The 20,763-nt window shown below is 44.0% G+C and overlaps 1 protein-coding gene across 2 annotated transcripts in view; it reads left to right on the top strand.

The window, feature by feature from the left end:
• The window catches only part of PLEKHM3 (pleckstrin homology domain containing M3), a 442,009-nt gene that overhangs the window by 32,018 nt on the left and 389,228 nt on the right, over positions 1-20,763 (top strand). For both annotated transcript variants that reach the window (XM_075317729.1, XM_075317730.1), the window contains exon 2: positions 11,332-11,980. In XM_075317729.1, the coding sequence (XP_075173844.1) occupies positions 11,419-11,980 (562 nt within the window). In that variant the 5' untranslated portion in view covers positions 11,332-11,418. The remainder of the gene's footprint in view (positions 1-11,331; positions 11,981-20,763) is intronic.

Here is a 20,763-nt window from a genome sequence, read left to right as displayed (position 1 = left end):
CTGACCTGGTCAGGATCGCTGCTGCGTCGCTACATGGTCGCTGGTGAGCTGTCAAACAGGCAGATCTCACCAGCGACCAGTGACCAGCCCTCAGCCAGCAGCGACGTGCAAGCGACGCTGCGCTTGCACGGAGCCGGCGTCTGGAAGGTGCGGACACTGGTAACTAAGGTAAACATCGGGTATGGTTACCCGATGTTTACCTTAGTTACCAGCGCACACCGCTTAGCTTAGCGTGTGCAGGGAGCAGGAGCCAGCACTGGCAGCGTGAGAGCTGCGGAGGCTGGTAACGAAGGTAAAAATATGTTTACCTTGGTTACAGCTTACCGCAGGCTGTCAGACGCCGGCTCCTGCTCCCTGCACATTCACGATTGTTGCTCTCTCACTGTCACACACAGCGATGTGTGCTTATCAGCGGGAGAGCAACAATAAAAAAACGAACCAGGACTGTGTGTAACGAGCAGCGATCTCACAGCAGGGGCCAGATCGCTGCTAAGTGTCACACACAGCGAGATCGCTAATGAGGTCACTGCTGCGTCACAAAAACGTGACTCATCAGCGATCTCAGTAGCGATCTCGCTGTGTGTGAAGTACCCCTAAGTCTTTTCAGTTGGTTTTTACCTCTATTTCTATCATCATTAAAGGGGATGTCCGCCTTTGGGGAGATTATTATGTAATTTGAATTAAAGGGGTTGTCCAGTTTTGTGGCTGAAGCTTGCAATCATTATATATGACTGCAGACTTGTGAATCCTCATTGTAGCCATTAGTGTGCGATTTACATACTTCTGGCCACATTTCGGCTAGACTGCACTAGTAGGGGAGAATCCTGACAGTGCACAGTGTGCACTCTGTGAGGATTCCCAAGTCTGCAGTCACACAGAGTGACGGCAGCCATGCCCCAAGCCTAGACAAACCCTTCAAATGCCTGTAATCAGTGCTAAAAAAAATAATCATTTTTCCAATTGGGTTTCATTAAAACCTTTGCTCTGTTTGCCTTCTAAAGTCTGTGTAGCTGCAGAATGAATTAACTGAGAATCAATTAGTCTGCGCACTGTGAGCATCTGATTGGGAGTTTTTAATTTGTTCAACAGTATTTTTCAGAGCTCCTCTCAGCTGATTTTAAACCACAGACCACATCAAAGATTAATGTACTGGGGTCACGTACATATCTTCTGAACTTCCGGTCTTGCGCAGTTCGAGATTTCCATGAGCTGGGGGTGACACCGGCTCGTAGAGAAATAATGTTATCACACCCATAGAGGCATGATAACATGAAAAGAGGGCCGACTAGTCAGGGCCCTAATTAGAATAGGGAAAGAATGGTTTAGAAGTCGGGGTTTTTTAAACATTCTTCTTGGAGAGTAGCATTATACAGGGCTGGTTAGGCAGGGAATTTGGGCATAGAGGTATTAATGCTGCTGGCTTAGAGGGCATAGCAGACCTGACAGGTTCACTTTAAATGCACTTGAACATACTTCTTGTTCCACAAAGGAGTCTTGCGTGGTGAGTGTGCATACAAGATATGGTGCATGACTTATTATTTTCTTTGAAATAATTGTTCCTGCTGATTCCAGATCTTTCTGCAGCTCTCCACAGGTTGTTTGTCGCTCTTTGGACATCTCTTCTGATAATTCTTTTTAATCTTCGGTCTGAAATCTTGCAGGGAACACCTGGTCATGGCTGGTTTAGAGTGAAATGATATTCTTCCCACTTCTGGGTAATGGACACAACAATGCTCACTGGAACCATCAGCAGTTTAGAAATTCTGTAACCGATGCCATCAATATGTTTTGGAAAATAAGGTTGTGAAAGTCTTGGGACAGCTCACTGATTTTACCCATCATGAGATGTTACATGTTTGGCACCTTAGTAATGAGACACCTTTTTATAGGCCATCAGTTGAACCAGCTGATAAATGTTCTTTCTAATTACGGATAGATTTCAGCTGGTGCCATGACTTTCCATGGCTTTTTTCACCTCTATTTCTGCATGTGTTCAATACTTTGTCATTTCTCATCATTACACATAACTTAATTTATGGGATTATATTGTTTGATTTCTTTGCCTTTGTGCGCTCAATGGGTTCTTGCTGACATCTGGTGAGATTTTCATGTTAGTAGCACCTTTTAGAAATATATTTACCTATAAAATTTGTGACATGTTCAATACTTATTTCACCCACTGTATATATGCATTTTGGTAAATGTGTTAATACTAGCGTATTTTGTACACATATACTATTTTAGTTGAAGATGATATTGTGTATATTGTTTTTTGTTTCGTAGAAAAATGGTCTGGGAAATTTATTTTTGGCTTTGGAGAACTGGTGTGCAGTGATGGCTTCTCAGCTCATGAACAAAGCTTGATAGAAATGCTCCCATGACCTTCCTATAGTTCTCTTTATTCTTTAGCAACTCATTAGGAGAGCTGTCCCCTTTGTTCAAAAATGCACTCAAAAATTATTCAGTTAACATATTTACAAGCGGAGGTTAATAGGGGAATGTGTTATGACACGAATTTGTGTTTTTACAATTTATTTTTTTTTTTTTTTCAGGGTAAAACATTTTGAATTAGTTTTTATATAGGGTTTTATTCATATTTTGCTATGACACATTTACAGTGTGCATTAGTTCTAAAAGCTAGATATAAGTCTTTAAACTGAATTATTTCATACAAATAATGCAATGTCGGATTGCGGAACATTGTGCCCACCAGAAGACTTGATTCTGAGAGGTCACCTTTCATTCATACAAAACCAATGCATTATCATTAAAGGGATTTTTCGGTCCAGGGCTGACTTTCATCAGGCACTGTATCTTCTTGTATTGCCATTAGATACACAATGTTAGGATTTGGCTCTGTTTGCCCGTTTGACCAGTCACTATGTGATCGCTCATATGCGATTTATATGATTGTGATCACCTTCCTGCTTACCTGAATGTTAATGATAGAGAATTGTGAGAAGCAGGGAGAGCAGTTAGCCAGTATATGACAATAACTATGCAAATTCCCATTTGAGCAACCATGTGCTGACTTTTTAAACCAGCAGTCGGAGCCAAATCCAGACAGTACACAGTATCCTGATACTACACGCTCTTAGGATTCAGCCTGATACAATGGGTAAAGAAAATTAGCCCAACCTTGAAAACTCCTTTCACGACATTTGACGTACGTTTACATCATGGTCGTTCCTTCAAAACTATATAAATTTATGTCATGGCGATCGATTGCCACTGAAGACTTGCTGTACCTAAGAGCTGAGCTCCAGTTGTCAAGGCCAGTGCCCGCACCGCTTTGGCTGTTTAACCTCATAAATGCAGCTATCAATAGCGATCACAGCATTTAAGTGACTGGAGAGGGGGTGTGCTCTTTCACCCAACTGAATTGGACCCTCGCAACGTGATCACGGTGGCACGATCATTGCCATGGCAGCCCCAAGTCATCATGATGACTTCCGGGTCAGCCAGCTACCAGCTATGGCAGGCCTTTTAGACTATATATCAGGAGCATGGTCCAAGAGTTGAGATGAGTGAACACAATTTTCGGAGCACGTACCGAACAAGGACTTTTTTTTTAAAAAAACTGACTTTGGGTGATTTATGTATGCAAATCACTCAAACAAGCATCTCTGTGCTCGGGTATGATTGATGACCAGCTTTGTGAGAGCTGCTTGCGGTGTTTGAGCAGCTCGCACTAGGGGTAACATCAGCATGATCAGCTGTAGTGTGCACACAACAAAAAAAAGACCCGAACTGCCCAATTAGTGACGTCTAATGAGGTTCAGGTCAAGTTTAGGTCCAGACTAGAACTTTAACGTCCGGCTGAACCCTCAGAACCCGAACTTCCACGGGACCACTCGTCTATCTGTTTATATAAGAGGCTTATGTCAGTTGTAAGATGGCACTCAGTAATCTTGGAAATGGCCGGTATGTGTCACAGAGAACCTCTGCCATGAACCTGGAGCGTTTGCTGGGATTTGTAGTTCCACACGTCTTTTGGTAACATGTTTCAGGGCTAGATGCATGGGATGTTCAAAAGTGATGGGTGGGACTGACCATCCACATGCCTCCCACCCAGGGGTGTGTCTGGGAGGATATCATGTGTCTGGTTGTGATCGCATGGCTGTCTACCAGGGTCCTGGAAGGAAACGGACCTGCTGGAGCACATGGTGAGACCATGTGGGGCGTGTGCTGCGACTCTTGAATAGGCAACCCCAGGAGAAGGGTTTGTGGGCTGACTGGGTGTCAGCAAGTGAAGACCGCCATATATGTCTTCGCCCGGCTGAGAGGTCATTGAGTAAAGGCTGTAATGCCGGCACTGGGACGCTGTGTGTATGAAGCTTTGCAGATATACTCACTATTGGAACAGACTGGGGATAGTGGCATGTCCCTGTAATGTGTTTAGATGAACTGTAACAGCGGTTTATGACATGCTTGAATAAACCGCATGGACATTTTAAATGACAAAGTGCTCCTGTGTGCCTCAATCCCGCTGCCAGACGTGTGTCCCCCAATACATTCGGGGCGCAGGTCATTACACAGTGCAGAATTAACAGGTATAATGTACTGCAATGCCCTTATAGGAACGATTTAAAAAAAAAAAAAAAAGTGAAAAAATGTTAAAAATTGTTTTTAGAAATCAGAACAAAAAAATACAATTAATATAATTTACGTAATAATACAAAAGTACACGTATTTGGTTGATGCGTCCAGAACAACCTGATCTATAAAACTGCCACACTAGTTAACCTCTAGTGCTGACAAAGTGTACTAAAACGCCATTAAAAAGTCCTATGTAAATAAAAATGATGCTGCTGAAAACGTCATCTTGTCCTGGAAAAAACAAGCCACAACACATCTGTCAGCGAATAAAAATAAAAGCTGTAGCTCTCAGAATACAGCAATGCAAAAACTTTTTTACTATAAGGCTATGTGCGCACGTTGCGTACTGTCCTTGCATAAATTTCTGCAGGGATTTTAACAGCACACGTGCGCTTCAAATCGCTGCAGAAAGAGTCCGTAATGGAAAAAAAAAGCCGATTTCTTGCGCTCTGAGTGCAGCCCCTCTCATAGACAGTGTGGGGGCTACAGGCAGAGCGCATGAAAGAAGTGACATGTCACTTCTTAGAACAGCCGAAGTGCTGTGCTCTAAGACGCCACGTGCGCACGTCTCCTGCATAATCTTCATAGATTGTGCAGGGGACGCAGGACGCATGCAGTTACGCTGCGGTGCATGCAGCGTAACTGCATGCAATTACGCAACATGCGCACATAGCCTAAAAGTTTTTACTGTGTAAAAGCGGCAAAACATAAAAAATCAATATAAATGTGGTATTAATAATTGTCTTAATTTTATGACACTGTGAATGGCACAAAAAAAACAACTGAATTGCTGTTTCTTTTTGATTCTGACTCACAAAAAACAGAAAGTTATCCAAAAATATTATGTGGCACAAAATGGTACCAATAAAAATTCCCATCTCATCCAGCAAAAAAACAAGCCCTCACATGAAGGTCAGCATGAAAATAAAAAAAAGCTATAGTCATCAAAATTTGCTGATGCAAAGAACTTTTATTTTGTAAAAATAAAAAACCCCGTTTAGTGTGATAGTAGCCAAACCTAAAATACTAATATAAACCTGGTATTGCTGTGATTGTATTGAATAAAAGGAATAAAGCCGCCTAATCACTTATACCACAAGATGAACAGCATAAAAAACAAAGCCATTTCGTCAACTGCTGTTGATTTTGTTCATTCTGCCTCTCAAAGATCGGAGTAATGTTCTGCTCACATTTATCCTGTGCCCTTAGTGGTTAAACTGGGTATTACATTTAAATCTCTGAAAAATGTGAATCAGACAAACTTCCCAATGCAAAATTCACTGTAGTGAGGCAGAGGGGGTCACATTGAACTCTTGTCTGGCCAGTGGTCCAGCAGTGTTTTGTTTTTTTTATCAATTGTCTTTTTAGGTGTTCACAAAAGTGCGGTCAACAACAGTTTTTATGCACTTTGTGAAAAGAAGAACACTGATGAATGGAGTTAACAGTAAAGGTCCCGTCACACGCTACGATATATCTAACGATATGTCGTCGTGGTCATGGAATTCGTGACGCACATCCGGCATCGTTAGAGATGTCGTAGCGTGTGACAGCTCCGAACGACTGTTAACGAGCAAAAATACTCACCTTATCGTTGCTCGTTGACACGTCGTTCATTTTCATAATGTCGTTCCTCCTTCTGTGCGCCGGTTGTTCGCCGTTCCAGAGGCAGCACACATCGCTACGTGTGCCACCCCGGGAACGACGAACACAGCTTACCTGCGTCCCGCCGGCAAGGAGGAAGGAAGGAGGTGGGCGGGATGTTATGGCTGCTCATCTCCACCCCTCCGCTTCTATTGGGCGGCCACTGTGTGACGTCGCTGTGACGCCGAACGCCCCTCCCCCCTTCAGGAAGAGGATGTTCGCCGCCCACAGCGACGTCGTAAGGGAGGTAAGAACGTGTGACGTGGGTTAACGACATTGTGCGCCACGGGCAATGAATTGTCCATGATGCACAACCGACGGGGGCGGGTGCGATCGCACGATATATTGGAGCGTGTGACTGGCCCTAAACTCTGCTGTCTCAGTAGTGAATGGGTCCGTTCGGGGTTTCATATGAATCTTGTATTTTGGAGATGCAGATGGAAACCCCAATGTAAGTGCTCAGCACAGAGCACAGGATAAATGTGAACTGATCTATAATGTTCTGTACCAAAGTTGAAACCAATAGCTTGCCACTTAGCCCACAAAAAACAAGTTCCCACTCAGGTCCATCATGTTGATAAAGGTGGCACAAAGGCTCTAGGAAAGTGCTATTCCCTTCCCCGCAAAAGAAATCTAGCAAAATCTGCTGTCCCTAATTCAAATGCTCCCCTCTCTTCTGAACCCCACAGTGTGCCTAAACCACAGTTAATGTCCACATGTTTGGCGTTGTAGTGAGGAAAGCCTGCTTAATTTACAGGGCTGGTGTCTCCAGAATCATGAGCTTGGCACAACGAACGGGTGCTACAATGTGCTGGGCACTACAAGGCCTTATTTGCAATTTTTCATTCTGGAACATTAACTGCATTTGACTCCATTGGTGGGTTCCAGAGACAACATTTTCACTACACCCGTAAATGAATCTCCAGAGGGGGGGTAGTTTCCCAAATGTGGTCACTTGAGGGGGTTTCTGCTTTTCTGGCATATAGGGGCACTGCAAATGGACTCCGCAAACTATTCTTGGAAAATCTGTGCTCCAAAAGTGAAATGGCACTCCTTCCCTCTCGAGCCTCGCAGTGTAGCCAAACAGTACTGTACAGGCACATGTGGGGTATTGACATGTTCAGGAGAAATTGTGTGTAACACATTATGGGGTCTCCTGTCTATTTCCCTTGTGAAATTTGGAATTCTTCTGTTAAAACAACAGCTTAGAAGTAAAAATTTAATTTACTTTTAGCTTCACCCTCTAATAGTATAAAATTTAATGACACACCTATGGTGTCAATATGCTCACTGCACCCTTAGATGAATTCATTGCGGGGTGCAGATTGTAAAATGGGGTATTTGTGGGGGATTTCTGCTATTCTGGCACCTCAGGGTCTTTGCCAATATGACATGACACCTGCAAACCATTCCAGCAAATTTTGAAGTCCAGTATGGTGCGCCTTCACTTCTCGGCTTTGCATTGTACCTCAATGCTAGTTCCAATTTACATGGAGGGTATAGGCACGCTTTTTTTATTTGCTGACAGAATCTACCTTAATTACATACATTAAAAATACAACTTTATTAATTCAATTAAAATATTCACAATATCCCACAAAAATGTAGATACACACAGAATATCACAGATAGAAAGCCCCTATTAAATAATATAGATAGGAGTTGACCAAAAAAATCAGATAAATATGATATAATGGGGACAATAAAGCTAACTGATCCCTAGAAGAAAGCTATCCACTACCTATCAATGGAGATATAACAATTAAGTTACACACACCCTAGGGTTCAAGTGGTGCCCCAATTTCGCAACGGCTGTCCCTCAAACAATTGTCCCTAAACTCCCTCAATAATTGCTGTATTACACCAGCTGGACCATATAGCTATATATTAGTTTATTACATATGGCCTAAACAGTATAAATGACTGACATCAGACCGGGATCTGTTGTGTCCTGGTATAAATTTTGGAATCTCTTTCTTGATGGCTCCCGTGTCATTAACTGAACGAGGTCTATCACGTCTGCGAAGACGAGCAGTAAAAAAATTAAATGTGGAAGAGTCTTTTTCTTCTCCAACATCTAAGAGATAAAATTGCTCACTACACCCCAAGATGAGGTGCTTGAGAGGTGTACTTTGGAGAATGGATTCGCTTGTGCGGGGTTTCTGCTGTTTTGGCATATCGGGGAATCTTTTGAAATGGTGTCTACTATCTACTGCAGCCAAAGTGGTGCTCCAAAATTCAAATAGCACCTTCTTCCCTTTTGTGGTTAAAGCAACATTTTTGCCATAAAAATTTTTATTTTTTTCATTTTCACAGCTCAACGTTATAACATTCTGTGAAGTATCTGTCGGTTTAAGGTGTTCACCACCCATCTAGATACATTTCTTGAGTGGTGTAGTTTCCAAAATGGGGTGACTTGTGCAGAGTCCACTGTTTAGTCACATCAGGGGCTCTGCAAGCACAACATGGCATCATTCCAGCCAAAATGGCACTCAAAAATTCAAATAGCGCACCTTTCCTTTCGAGCCTTGCCTTGCGCCCAAACAGTAGTTTTTCACAACATATGGGGTATCAGTGTACTCAAGAAAAAGTGCTTAACAAATAGTATGGGCCATTTTCTCCTGGTATACTTGTGAAAATGAAAAATTTGGGGTTAGAGCAACATTTTTGTGGTAAACATATATTTTTAATTTTCACGGCTCAATGTTAAAAAATTCTGAGAAGCCACTCTGGGTTCAAGATGCTCACCATACCTCTAGAAAAATTCCTTGAGGAGTCAAGTTTTCAAACTGGTGTGATTTGTGCGCGGTTTCCACTCTTTAGGCACATTAGGGGGTATCTATTTCAGACAATTTTGCGCTCAAAAATTCAAATAGTGCTCCTTCCCTGCCAGGCCCTGCCGAGTGCCCAAACAGTAGCTTTCCACCACATATGGGGTATACCTGTATTCCAAAGAAATTGCATAACAAATTGTATGGTCCATTTTTTCCTGTCAATGTAAAATGAAAAAACTGGGGCAAAAGTAATATTTTTGTGGGGAAAAAGTTAAATTTTCATTTTTTTTTTCCTTTTGCATTGCTTTAGTCCCAGTGAAACACCTAAAAGGTTAATAAACTTCCTTAATGTGTTTTTGAGCACTTTGAGGGGTGCAGTTGTTAACATGATATCACTTTGGGGTATTTTTCATAGGACCCTCAAAGTCACTTCAAATGTGATATGTATCCTAAAAAAATTGGTTTTGTAAATTTTTTGGAAAACTGGCTGTTAAACTTTTAACCCTTCTAGTTTTTTTTATAAAAAAAAATATATCCGTTGGTGTCCCCAAAGGTTCAGTTCTTGGACCCCTGCTGTTCTTCATCTACACCTTCGGCCTGGGACAGCTCATAGAATCCCACGGCTTTCAGTATCCTCTCTGTCGATGATACTCAGATCTACCTCTCTGGACCTGACATTACCTCCTTACTAACCAAACTCCCACAATATTTCTCTGCTATTTCATCCTTCTCTGCACGATTCCTAAAGCTTAACATAGACAAAACAGAATTCATTGTCTTTCTTCCTCCTCATTCAACTCCTCCACCAAGTCTATCCATCAAAGTTGATGGCTGCTCACTCTCCCCAGTTTCACAAGCTCGTTGCCTTGGAGTAACCCTCGACTCTGCTCTATCCTTCAAACGCACATCCAAGCCCTCTTCAACTTATGCCGGCTACAACTCAAAAATATCTCCTGGGTCCGTGCCTTCCTTAACTAAGAATCAGCAAAAACATTAGTACATGCCCTCATCATCTCCCACTTAAACTACTGCAACCTCCAGCTCTCTGACCTCCCTTCCAATACTCTTGCACGCCTCCAATCTATCCTGAACTCTGCAGCCCGCTTAATCCACCTCTCCCCTCGCTATTCCCCAGCCTCACCACTCTGCCAATCCCTTCACTGGCTTACCATTGCCCAAAGACTCCAGTTAAAAACATTAACCATGACCTACAAAGCCATCCACAACCTGTCTCCTCCTTACATCTGTGACCTAGTCTCCTGGTACCTACCTGCACGCAACCTCAGATCCTCACAAGATCTCCTTCTCTACTCCTCTCTTATCTCCTCTTTGCACAATTGCATACAAGATTTCTCCTGTGCCTCCACCATACTCTGGAACGCTCTACCCCAGCAAATCAGACTCACTCCTACCGTGAAAAGCTTCAAGAGGAACCTGAAGACCCACCTCTTTCGACAAGCCTACAACCTACAGTAACCCTCAGTTCAGTACACCACTGCACAACCAGCTCTGTCCTCACCTATTGTACCCTCACCCATCCCCTGTAGACTGTGAGCCCTCACGGCAGGGTCTTCTCTCCTCCTGTACCAATCTGTTTCGTACTGTTAATGATTCTTGTACTAGTTTTTATGTGTATACCCTTTTTCACTTGTAAAGCGCCATGGAATTAATGGAGCTATAATAATAATATATATGTTTCAAAAATGGTGCTTATGTAAAGTAGACTTGTTGGAAATGTTGTTATTTATTAATGATTTTATGTGATATGCTTATCTGGTTTAAGGGAGTAAAAATGCAAAGTTCAAAAATTGAAAAATGTTCATATTTTTGTCAAATTTTTGCTCTTTTCAGAAATAAACACAAATCATATGAACCAAGTTTTACCACTTACATGAAGTACAATGTGTCACAAAAAACATTCTCCTATAGCCTGTGTCTGCCATATTAGCTCACACAATTACACATCAACAACTAAAACTGGCAACCCTGAGTGAAAAAGTATTAAAAAAATAAAATCACTCCAGTTAATTTTAAACGGTCATAAATTCCACGCATAAAAATAGATATTGTGATACATTCCCTTTAAAGATGAACATGGGCATTAGGCATTTATCCCTAGGCAGGTTTGATAGGATTTATGCTTTCTATCAACATTTGAGGCGCAGTCAATCCCCCAAATACTACTGAGTTGCAGTATAAATTATTGGATGTATGACACTTCTGGCAAATGTTACTTCTTGAGTATACACTGAGTTTTTTTACCGGTCACTTATTGGAAATAATTGTGTTTTTTTTATTATTTTTTGTTTTCAAACAGGGCTTCAACATGAGGACTCCAGTTTTATCCAGCCATAGTTGTCTATCAAGGCTATTAATGTAGTGACGGTAACTATATCAGCAAAGCATGGAGGCATTGGAGGTAGACGACATTAGTCCAGCACTTGAAGTCACTGAAGACTTCTTCAATTCATTTGATAATTTAGAGCATGTGGGTAATCAGCCTGAAGTCTTTGGTATTCATGAAGTTCCAGAACTCTTGGGTAAGGACATATCTGATAAGATCAAGCAGCATGCTGATGGTCAAAATGCCAACTCTCAACGGAGCATTATTTGGGAGAGATGTAAAAGTAACCTCTTTGATGCCAAAGCAAAGAATGGTATTCACGCCAAAGAACATTTTTCATCAACCAGACGAACGTTTCCAGATGTACCATCATTGGCTGGAGAAGAAAAAGACTCTTCCACATTTAATTTTTTTACTGCTTGTCATCGCAGACGTGATAGACCTCGTTCAGTTAATGACACGGGAGCCCTCAATGAAGAGATTCCAAAATTTAGACCAGGACACAACAGATCCCGGTCTGATGTCAGTCATGTAGACTGGAATAATGTTCGCAAACATGCCCCATTGCAGCGGTCATCAAGCCAAGGGGTTCACTTCACGAGAGACATTGAAGGAAATACTGGTATGACTTGATTTACTTTATCTGAATTCTCTTGGTATAAAATAGGGGTTTGGATCTACCGAACTAGAACTAGAAGACGTTAATCAATATTGTCCCGTTAACGGTTTCTCTACCAGTGTGGAAAATGTACATTGCAGCTGGTTGCCAGTTTCAGCTTTGATATACATTTTCACTTGGCTAATCATCGGCAGGAGCAGGGCTGAATTACTTATCCTTTGGCCCTTTGTCTAGGGTCACACAACAATATATTCTCCATGCAAGAAAAACAGTCCGATTTATGCTAATTAGACTCTGCTCCAAGTATCATCCGAGTTTAATCAGAACGGGATCTGTTTAGTTTGTTTTTGGTTTGTTTTTGTTTTTTTTTTTTTTTGTTTTTTTTTTTAGATGTGGGGAAGAAAAAAGAAATATAAAGTTTCTCCATTCTGTCAGTCCATGAAAATCGGACCTACCTTGGATGTCATCCGAATGTGGTCCAATTGTTTTCATGGATCCATAGCTTGAATGTTAAAGGGGTTTTACGTTACTTTTTCACCACCCTGCCATAGATCATAGTTCTTCTAAACAATACCTTTTGTAATATACTTGTATTGGATATATAGCTTCTATGTCACAGGTGAGGATAATGGCTATACCAGCCATATAGAACAACACAAAGGAAGGGGAGAGGAATGCCTTATTGCTAGGGAAAATGGGGAAGTGGTAACGCCTGACAACCACCTGCAGCTTCCCTTACTCCCCTCACTGACACTATGCAGGCTCTGCACCTGCTGCGGAACAGGATACCTGGGGCCCTAACTTGTCTTTGCATAAGGGCCCTAAATAAGTATTGATGGTATGAGCGCTAGTCAACACTCTAACACTAAGGCTGGGTTCACACATAGCGACAGCGACAACGACGTCGCTGTTACGTCACCATTTTCTGTGACGTAACAGCGACCTTGTAAGTCGCTGTTATGATCGCTGCTTAGCTGTCAAACACAGCGACGCAGCAGCGATCATAACGTCGCTACATGTGCACAGAGCAGGGAGCCAGGCACACTGCTTAGCGCTGGCTCCCTGCTCTCCTAGCTACAGTACATATCGGGTTAATTAACCCGATGTGTCCTGCAGCTACATGTGCAGAGAGCAGGAGCCGGCAGCACAGGCAGCGTGAGAGCGGCAGAGGCTGGTAACGAAGGTAAATATCGGGTAACCACCTTGGTTACCCGATGTTTACCCTGGTTACAGCTTACCGCAGCTGCCAGACGCCAGCTCCTGCTCCCTGCTCGCTTCATTTCGTCGCTCTCTCGCTGTCGCACACAGCGATCTGTGCGTCACAGCGGGAGAGCAACAATAAAAAAAACGAACTAGGGCTGTGTGTAACGAGCAGCAATCTCACAGCAGGGGCCAGATCGCTGCTCAGTGTCACACACAGCGAAATCGCTAATGACGTCACTGCTGCGTCACAAAAAACGTGACTCAGCAGCGATCTCAGCAGCAATCTCGCTGTGTGTGAAGCACCCCTAAAGGAAGACAAAAGGAAACAATACAGGGGAATTACAAATGCTATCACCAGAGCCCAGGTAGATAGCAAAAGTCAAACACTTATCTGAGGAAAGGGCAGCAACCACAGAAGTCTCTGGAGCAACAGGAGACAATCGCTGCAGACCATTGCAAGGAACAAACTATAAACCGCACCCAAACCAACCAAGGGTAACCTCACCTTAATATAAATGGAGTCCTAAGGAATCAAACGATAGCAACTGAGGGGACAAACTGACAGTTCCTGAAGGTCAAAGAGTCCGCTGCCTACAGAGCCAGGGAACTGTCAAATAAAAACATGTGCCGTCAGATAACAGCATTTGCCGCCAATCTCTATGATCTTCTAGCACTCACTGCTATTGGATTTTCAGCTGACCGTGACACCTCCGTGTTAGGCCATGACACATCTGGGACATTCTATGAACACATCTCAGCAGGGATCACATAGTACTAAATTGTTATGCAGATTGCATAACAAACACAGTGGCAGGGCTGGATTAGACATCTAGCAATTGCCTGAAGGACTGGTACTTACTCTGGGTTGCTCTGACACTTAGTATCTCCCAATATCTTCAGCAGCACAGGGTGGAGAATGGAGAGGTCAAGCTAAGTGCTGTTTCACAGGCTACAGCAATGCACGATGGACCTTTATAGAATTAGCATACAGTAGGCATGGGGAGGGGAAGAAATGGATGTAAACATCAGAGCTGCTGCTGGGAGACACCAAGTGATGCTATCTGCATGATAACAAGTTGATATTACTGTAATAAAGGCCACGTCTCACTAAGCAACATCGCTAGCAACATCGCTGCTGAGGCACGACTTTTGTGACGCAACAGCGATGTTGCTAGCAATGTTGCTGTGTGTGACATCCAGCAACCACCTGGCCCCTGCTGTGAGGTCGTTGGTTGTTGCTGAATGTCCTGGACCATTTTTTAGTTGTTGCTCTCCCGCTGTGTAGCACACATCGCTGTGTGTGACAGCGAGAGAGCAACAACTGAATGTGCAAGGAGCCGGCTTCTGCGGACGCTGGTAACCAATGTAAATATCGGGTAACCAAGAAGCCCTTTCCTTGGTTACCCGACATTTACCTTCGTTACCAGCATCCGCCGCTCTCACGCTGTCAGTGCCGGCTCCCTGCACACATAGCCAGACTACACATTGGGTAATTAACCCGATGTGTACTCTGGCTAGGAGTGCAGGGAGCCAGCGCTAAGCGGTGTGCGCTGGTAACCAAGGTAAATATCGGGTTGGTTACCCGATATTTACCTTAGTTACCAAGTGCAGCATCGCTTCCACGCGTCGCTTCTGGCTGGGGGCTGGTCACTGGTTGCTGGTGAGATCTGCCTGTGTGACAGCTCACCAGCAACCCGTGTAGCGACGCTCCAGCGATCCCTGGCAGCTCAGGTTGCTGGTGGGATCGCTGGAGCGTCGCTTGGTGTGATGGTGGTACCTTAAGGCTCTGTGCGCACTAGTGCGTTTTTCCCGCGGATTTACCCGTGGATTTGCCGCGGAAATTTCTTGAGAAATGTCTGCAATCTTTGTGCAGACATTTCCCAGCAAATTCTATGGTAAAAAAAAAAAGCTGTGCGCACTGGTGCGGATTTTTCTCAAGAAATTTCCTTGAGAAGAATTTCTCGAGAAACTTTCTTGAGAAAATGAACATGTCCATTATTTCCGCAGGTACCCTGCGGATTTCGGCAGTACAGCCTGCAAAAATCCGCAGGGAACCACCCGCGGGAAAATCGCGGCAATTCCGCGGCTAATCCGCGGCAAATCCGCATGCGGATTTGGTGCGGATTTTTTCCGGAGGTCCGGAAATCTTTCACTCCCAGAAGTTTCTCAAGAAATTTTCTTGAGAAACTTCTCATTTCTAGTGCGCACAGAGCCTTAGAGTATGCATGAATTTAGTGGCACATTAAAGCACGATTGATGAATAACAAACAAAATGAGTTAGGTTAGTTTTGGATAACTTTTTTCTTTGGAAGCCACAATTAAAAAAACCTTTTTTTTTTTTAAACTGCAATAAATATAATCAAAATAGCTAATTAGAAGACAATGTAAATGCTTTGAGTAGCTAGCCCACTTGCTGGAAGCTTTCCATGGGTAGCTAGATATTTTCTTTCTAAACTACAAAAAACTATAACTATCAGCTGAAGTGAATGAGGATTAAAAATATGTGGCTATTAAGTAAAATAATAGTGTGGAAATGAGATGATGAAATTATGTCTGTAGTAAGGCATTTTTGTAGTCTCAGAAACTTGAAGTTTGCCCAGTGCCACAGTCTCATGATAATAGTTTGGTCAGTATCTATCTTCATTATATGAAGATCCGTGGCATTTCGACAGAGGTCTTTTTTTTTTGACCGGGTTGCAAAGCTCGAATGTCTATCCTTCTTTCCGAAACTCTGTGCTGCATCCTAGCTGCTACAGCACTCTGTCACTTATGTTAGGGGAAACATTTCCGTCAAGATGAAATACCCTGAAATTTACAACAAAAGCATGAATGCAGTCATGGCCATCATGATTGGGGTGAGTTGAGAAGTGGGAAAGAATGGGATCCTCCGCTCAACTGAAGTAGATATGGCCTGCCCAGTGTGCCATTTGCCCAGTGACCTGTCTTCCCTAAAACTGGCCATACACATTAGATCGTTCTGGGGTGAGCTATCAGTGAGCTGACAGCTATCTCACCTGTGTCCCCTATACATGGGAATGCTCAAGTTGTCTGAGCTTGCCTGTTCTTTATAGCAGCTTATATCCTCAGCAAACAAAAGGATGAAAGTGACAGTCATAGTCTAGAGGCCCCAGTACATACACATTAGATGAACAGCAGATTTTTTGCTCTCCTCCCTGTGAGCTTCGTTACCCATGTGGAGGAACCCTGAGCTTGCACCTTTTCTCTAGGCACGCTGACTGGGTACGGTGCTGGAGTTCTCTCTCTTGTAAGTAATTCCAGTTTTCCAGATGTAGTGCAAATCTCAGACTGTGAGCTCAGGAGTCCTCTGTTATGTGTGTGAACGTTGGAGTCACCGGTGTTTGTGAGCCCAGCCTTTGAGTAACATCTTTTTCCCTTTGCACCATAATATCAGTGGTGGGCGGGTAGGGGAGCCCAAAGCTAATGAATACCGAGGACTCTTGAGCTCACATTGCTTGTACCCGATGTGGTGTGATTTTATGAGAACGGCACCATTTTTTAAAGGGGTTATCCGGCTTCTTTGACATTTTTTTTTTATTTCCCTATTGGGCTACATTGGGGCAGGTAAGTAGATAGAGAGCACTTACCTGCCCTGCTGTCAGCCCCTCTCCCCCGGCTCAGAGTGGTCCTGTGACCGCTCCTGCCGCGATTTTGCTGCTTCCGGTCGCTTCATGTCAACATGGGCAGGGCCATGTTGACATGCAAATGTGGAACAGCTTGTCGCCTCCCTGCTGGGTGTCTACAGTGTGATGAGCCCCGCCCCCCTTCCCTGCACCCTCCCACACATTCCCCCCGCACCTCCAGTAATCTCCCCCTGCACTGCTGTGGGGTCCGTGACCTGGGGGCGGGGCCTGGCGGCAGCTGCCGTGGTGTCAGCTCCAGCACCGGGCCCCCTGCCCAGGATCGCACATTCAAATGTACCGGCATCACAGATCACCGATGCCGGTACATTTGAAAGTGCTGATGAGAAGCAGCGCAGCGCAGCTTCTCATCACTGTCCCTCCCGCTGTCTGTGCTCTCTTCAGCACAGTGGTGACGTCACTACTGTGCTGAAGAGAGCACAGACAGCACACGAACATGCAGGAGCGGCGGGGACCGAGGACAGGTGAGTATGTATTCCACATGTGTTCCCGATGGGGATGGGGATGGGGGGGGGGTTGCAGAGCCATATGTGTGCGTGTGCAGAGCCATATGTGTCCGTGTGCGGTGCAGAACCATATGTGTCCGTGTGCGGTGCAGAGCCATATGTGTGCGTGTGCAGAGCCATATGTGTGCGTGTGCAGAGCCATATGTGTGCGGTACAGAGCCATATGTGTGCGTGTGCGGTGCAGAGCCATATGTGTGCGGTGCAGAGCCATATGTGTGCGTGTGCGGTGCAGAGCCATATGTGTGCGTGTGCGGTGCAGAGCCATATGTGTGCGGTACAGAGTCATATGTGTGCGTGTGCGGTACAGAGCCATATGTGTGCGGTGCAGAGCCCGATGTGGGGCTGTTATTTGCAATGCTGTAGTGATACCAGGTCAGGTGCTGGGGAAGAATACTGACAGGGAATGTGTGTGCAGGGGGCGGGCAGAGGGTGAGGCTGGACACTGGGGTGGGGCTGGACACTGAGGCTGGGCAGTGACAGCTCTGACTGAGGTTTTGCACAGGAAGTGGTCATGTTTGCTAGATCTGAATGTAAACAAGAAGCTGCAGAGAATAAAGGGATAATTCAAGAGGAACAAAAGTTAGAAAACAAAAACTAACAATGTAGGTGTGATTTATGACAATACAGCACAGATAAACTCATAAATTTTTGTTAAGCTAATGTCGGACAACTCCTTTAAGTGATGCCGCACTTAGAATATTATGTCCATCACAGGGCTGTGGAGTCGGAGCTAATTTTGGTGGAGTCTGAGTCGGTATAAAATGCACCGACTCAGACTCCTAAAATATATAATATATTGGGGACAGTAGTGCAATGCAGTGTGATGAAAATTTTTTCATAGGAATTTGGGAAAGTTATGAAAATGTCTGTTCTATTCCTGATCTAAGGCTACATTCACACACAGCGTTTTTGCGGCGTTTTTTGAGGATACGTTTTTTCAGCTGCAAAAGCAGATCAGCTTTTTATAAAACCGCATCACCTGAAAGCATTTTGAGCTCATAAATAATGCTTTCAGTAGCAAAAGCAGATTAGGAAAACACCACAAACTGACATGCGCATTCTTTGTGAGGATCCTCACAAAACGCTGTGTCTGAATGTCCTATCTTTTCACCCATTGCCTTTGCTGGGATGCCCAGAGTCACTGCATTTCACTGAATTATTTTGCCATCAATGTTCGATATGTTTGTGACAAGAAAGAAATTGTTAGTAAGACCCTGCAGTAAAAGATAGTAAAGCTCATCACACCGGCCAGTTTCTCCAGGCCTTAGTGGAAAAAGTTCTGAAACATTAGGAACGCAAAAAAGAACAGGTTCTTGCCATTGTAACGGACAATGCTTCAAACATTAGTACAATTAAACTGATGAATGAGAGTAATGAACAGCAGCTAGAAGAACATTTAGGATTCAGTATGTGTGAAATGGAGCCACAGTGCTGTTCATGTAACTGATGAACAAACAGATATTGCAACAGAAGAACAGCAAAATGATACTTTAGGATTAGATGATCTTGTTGAAGCTGCTTCAAAACACTTTCATATTCATCACATGCGCTGTGCTGTGCACACGCTGCAGCTAGCAATAAAAGTCTGCAAGAGGGACCCTTTCACATATCCGTCTTTTTGCCGGTTTGGCGGATGCGGCGCACTCCAGTACAGTGTATACAGTACAGTGGCAGCGCGACAAACGACGGTCACATACTGTCATGTGACCGGAGCATATGACCCGGAAGTTGTGGCGCTGCCACTGTACTGTCGTACTGTACTGGCGTGCGCCACATCCGCCAAACCGGCAAAAAGCCGGATGGGTGAAACTGGGCGCACATGCTGAAAATCTGATTAGAAAAGTGAGGAAGTTGGTTATTGACACTAGAACCCCTAAAATTGATTCCTACTTGAAGAGACGTGCTGGGAAAGGGGCAATTGTTGATCAAGCCACTCTGTTATGCAGCACTTATTCAATGACTGAGCGATTGCTTGAACTAAAATCGTTTGTTAGATATGGTGAACCCTCAAGTAACCTTAAATGAAGGTCAATGGACACAGGTGGCTGAATTGAAGAAATTGCTTAATCACCCATTTACCGTGACTAAAAAATTACAAGCTGAGGATTAAACTCCTGGCATTTTTATAAGGCCTCTTTTACACGTCCGTGAAAATCACGCACATGTTTCACGGACGTGTCAAAGGTGCTTATTGCCCTCAGTGTGCTGTGTGTATGGCACACGTGTGTTATCCGTGATAACACATGGAGAACGGGAACTTTCTGCTCACCTGTCCCTGGCGTCGCTGTCCGCGGTGCTGATCTTCGGTCTCCGATCCTGCTGACTCTCCGCTGCTGCAGCTTCTGGCCGCAGTGAAGTTAATATTCAATTAGCATAATGAGCGGCGGACGGCAGCAAGTGACAGCAGTGGCAGAGACTGCAGGGTTGGAGAAGATGAGTAAAGTTTTTTTTTTCTTTTCTCACAGACACATGTCTTCTCTCTGGTGCGTGTCACACGGAACACATCTGTGTGGTCCGTGTGTGTTACGTGTGACACGTTTGTGTTCCGTGTGACACCCATGATGCCGGAGAGAAACCGACATGTCGGCGTGAGAAACCCACGGACAGACTTAAGTACGGAACGGACACACGTTCCGTGCGCAAATACTTACGTGTGTCCAAAACCATAGGAATACCTAGGTTTACGTGTGTACGTGTCTCCGGTACGTGAGAAAACTGCCAAACACGTACCGGAGGCACGTACGTGTGAAAGAGGCCTAAGGGAGTGGAACAACTTGCTATTTTGCCTGTCCCAAAGAGGAGGTTTAATCGCAGATGGCATTTCTGCTTCAATGAAACGGAGAGAGACACAGCTATTGAAAAATAAAATTCTTCTGGCAGCTGTTTATGTGGACCCAAGTCATCATATACTGCTTGATGATCAACAGCTTACTAAAGGAAAAGAAGTTTTGAGTGAGGTAGCAGTTAGGATGAGTGGCCTACAGGACTGCCAGGCGCAAGAGGACTTGCTACTGCTGCCATATCTTCATCCTCATTAGATGAGGAGTTTAACTTTGACAAGTATTTGGATGACATGGAGCAGCAAAGCGTTGCCGCTAGGAAAAAGATTTCACTCCGTCTCCTATAGCAGCAGATTGACCAGATTTCAGTAAAATTTTTCACTTGCTCTCAAAGAAATAGAAAAATTCAACCGTTCAAAACTGACTGTGCATAAGGCAATTCCTTTATACCCGGAAATTGTTAGAGATGTTGCCCATGTGGTTACGGTTTTGCCTCCAACCCAAGTTACTGCAGAGAGGTTGTTCTCTAGTCTTAACCCCTTCACGACCGGCCGATTTTTCGCTTTCCGTTTTTTTTTTTCGCCATTCTTTTTCAGAGAGACGTAACTTTTTTATTTTTCAGTCAATATGGTCATGTG

Source organism: Anomaloglossus baeobatrachus, chromosome 7, assembly GCF_048569485.1.
Source record: "Anomaloglossus baeobatrachus isolate aAnoBae1 chromosome 7, aAnoBae1.hap1, whole genome shotgun sequence".
NCBI classification, from domain to species: domain Eukaryota; kingdom Metazoa; phylum Chordata; class Amphibia; order Anura; family Aromobatidae; genus Anomaloglossus; species Anomaloglossus baeobatrachus.
The sequence above is the reverse complement of the archived record's forward strand: the minus strand, read 5'-3'. Positions and strand labels throughout refer to the sequence as shown.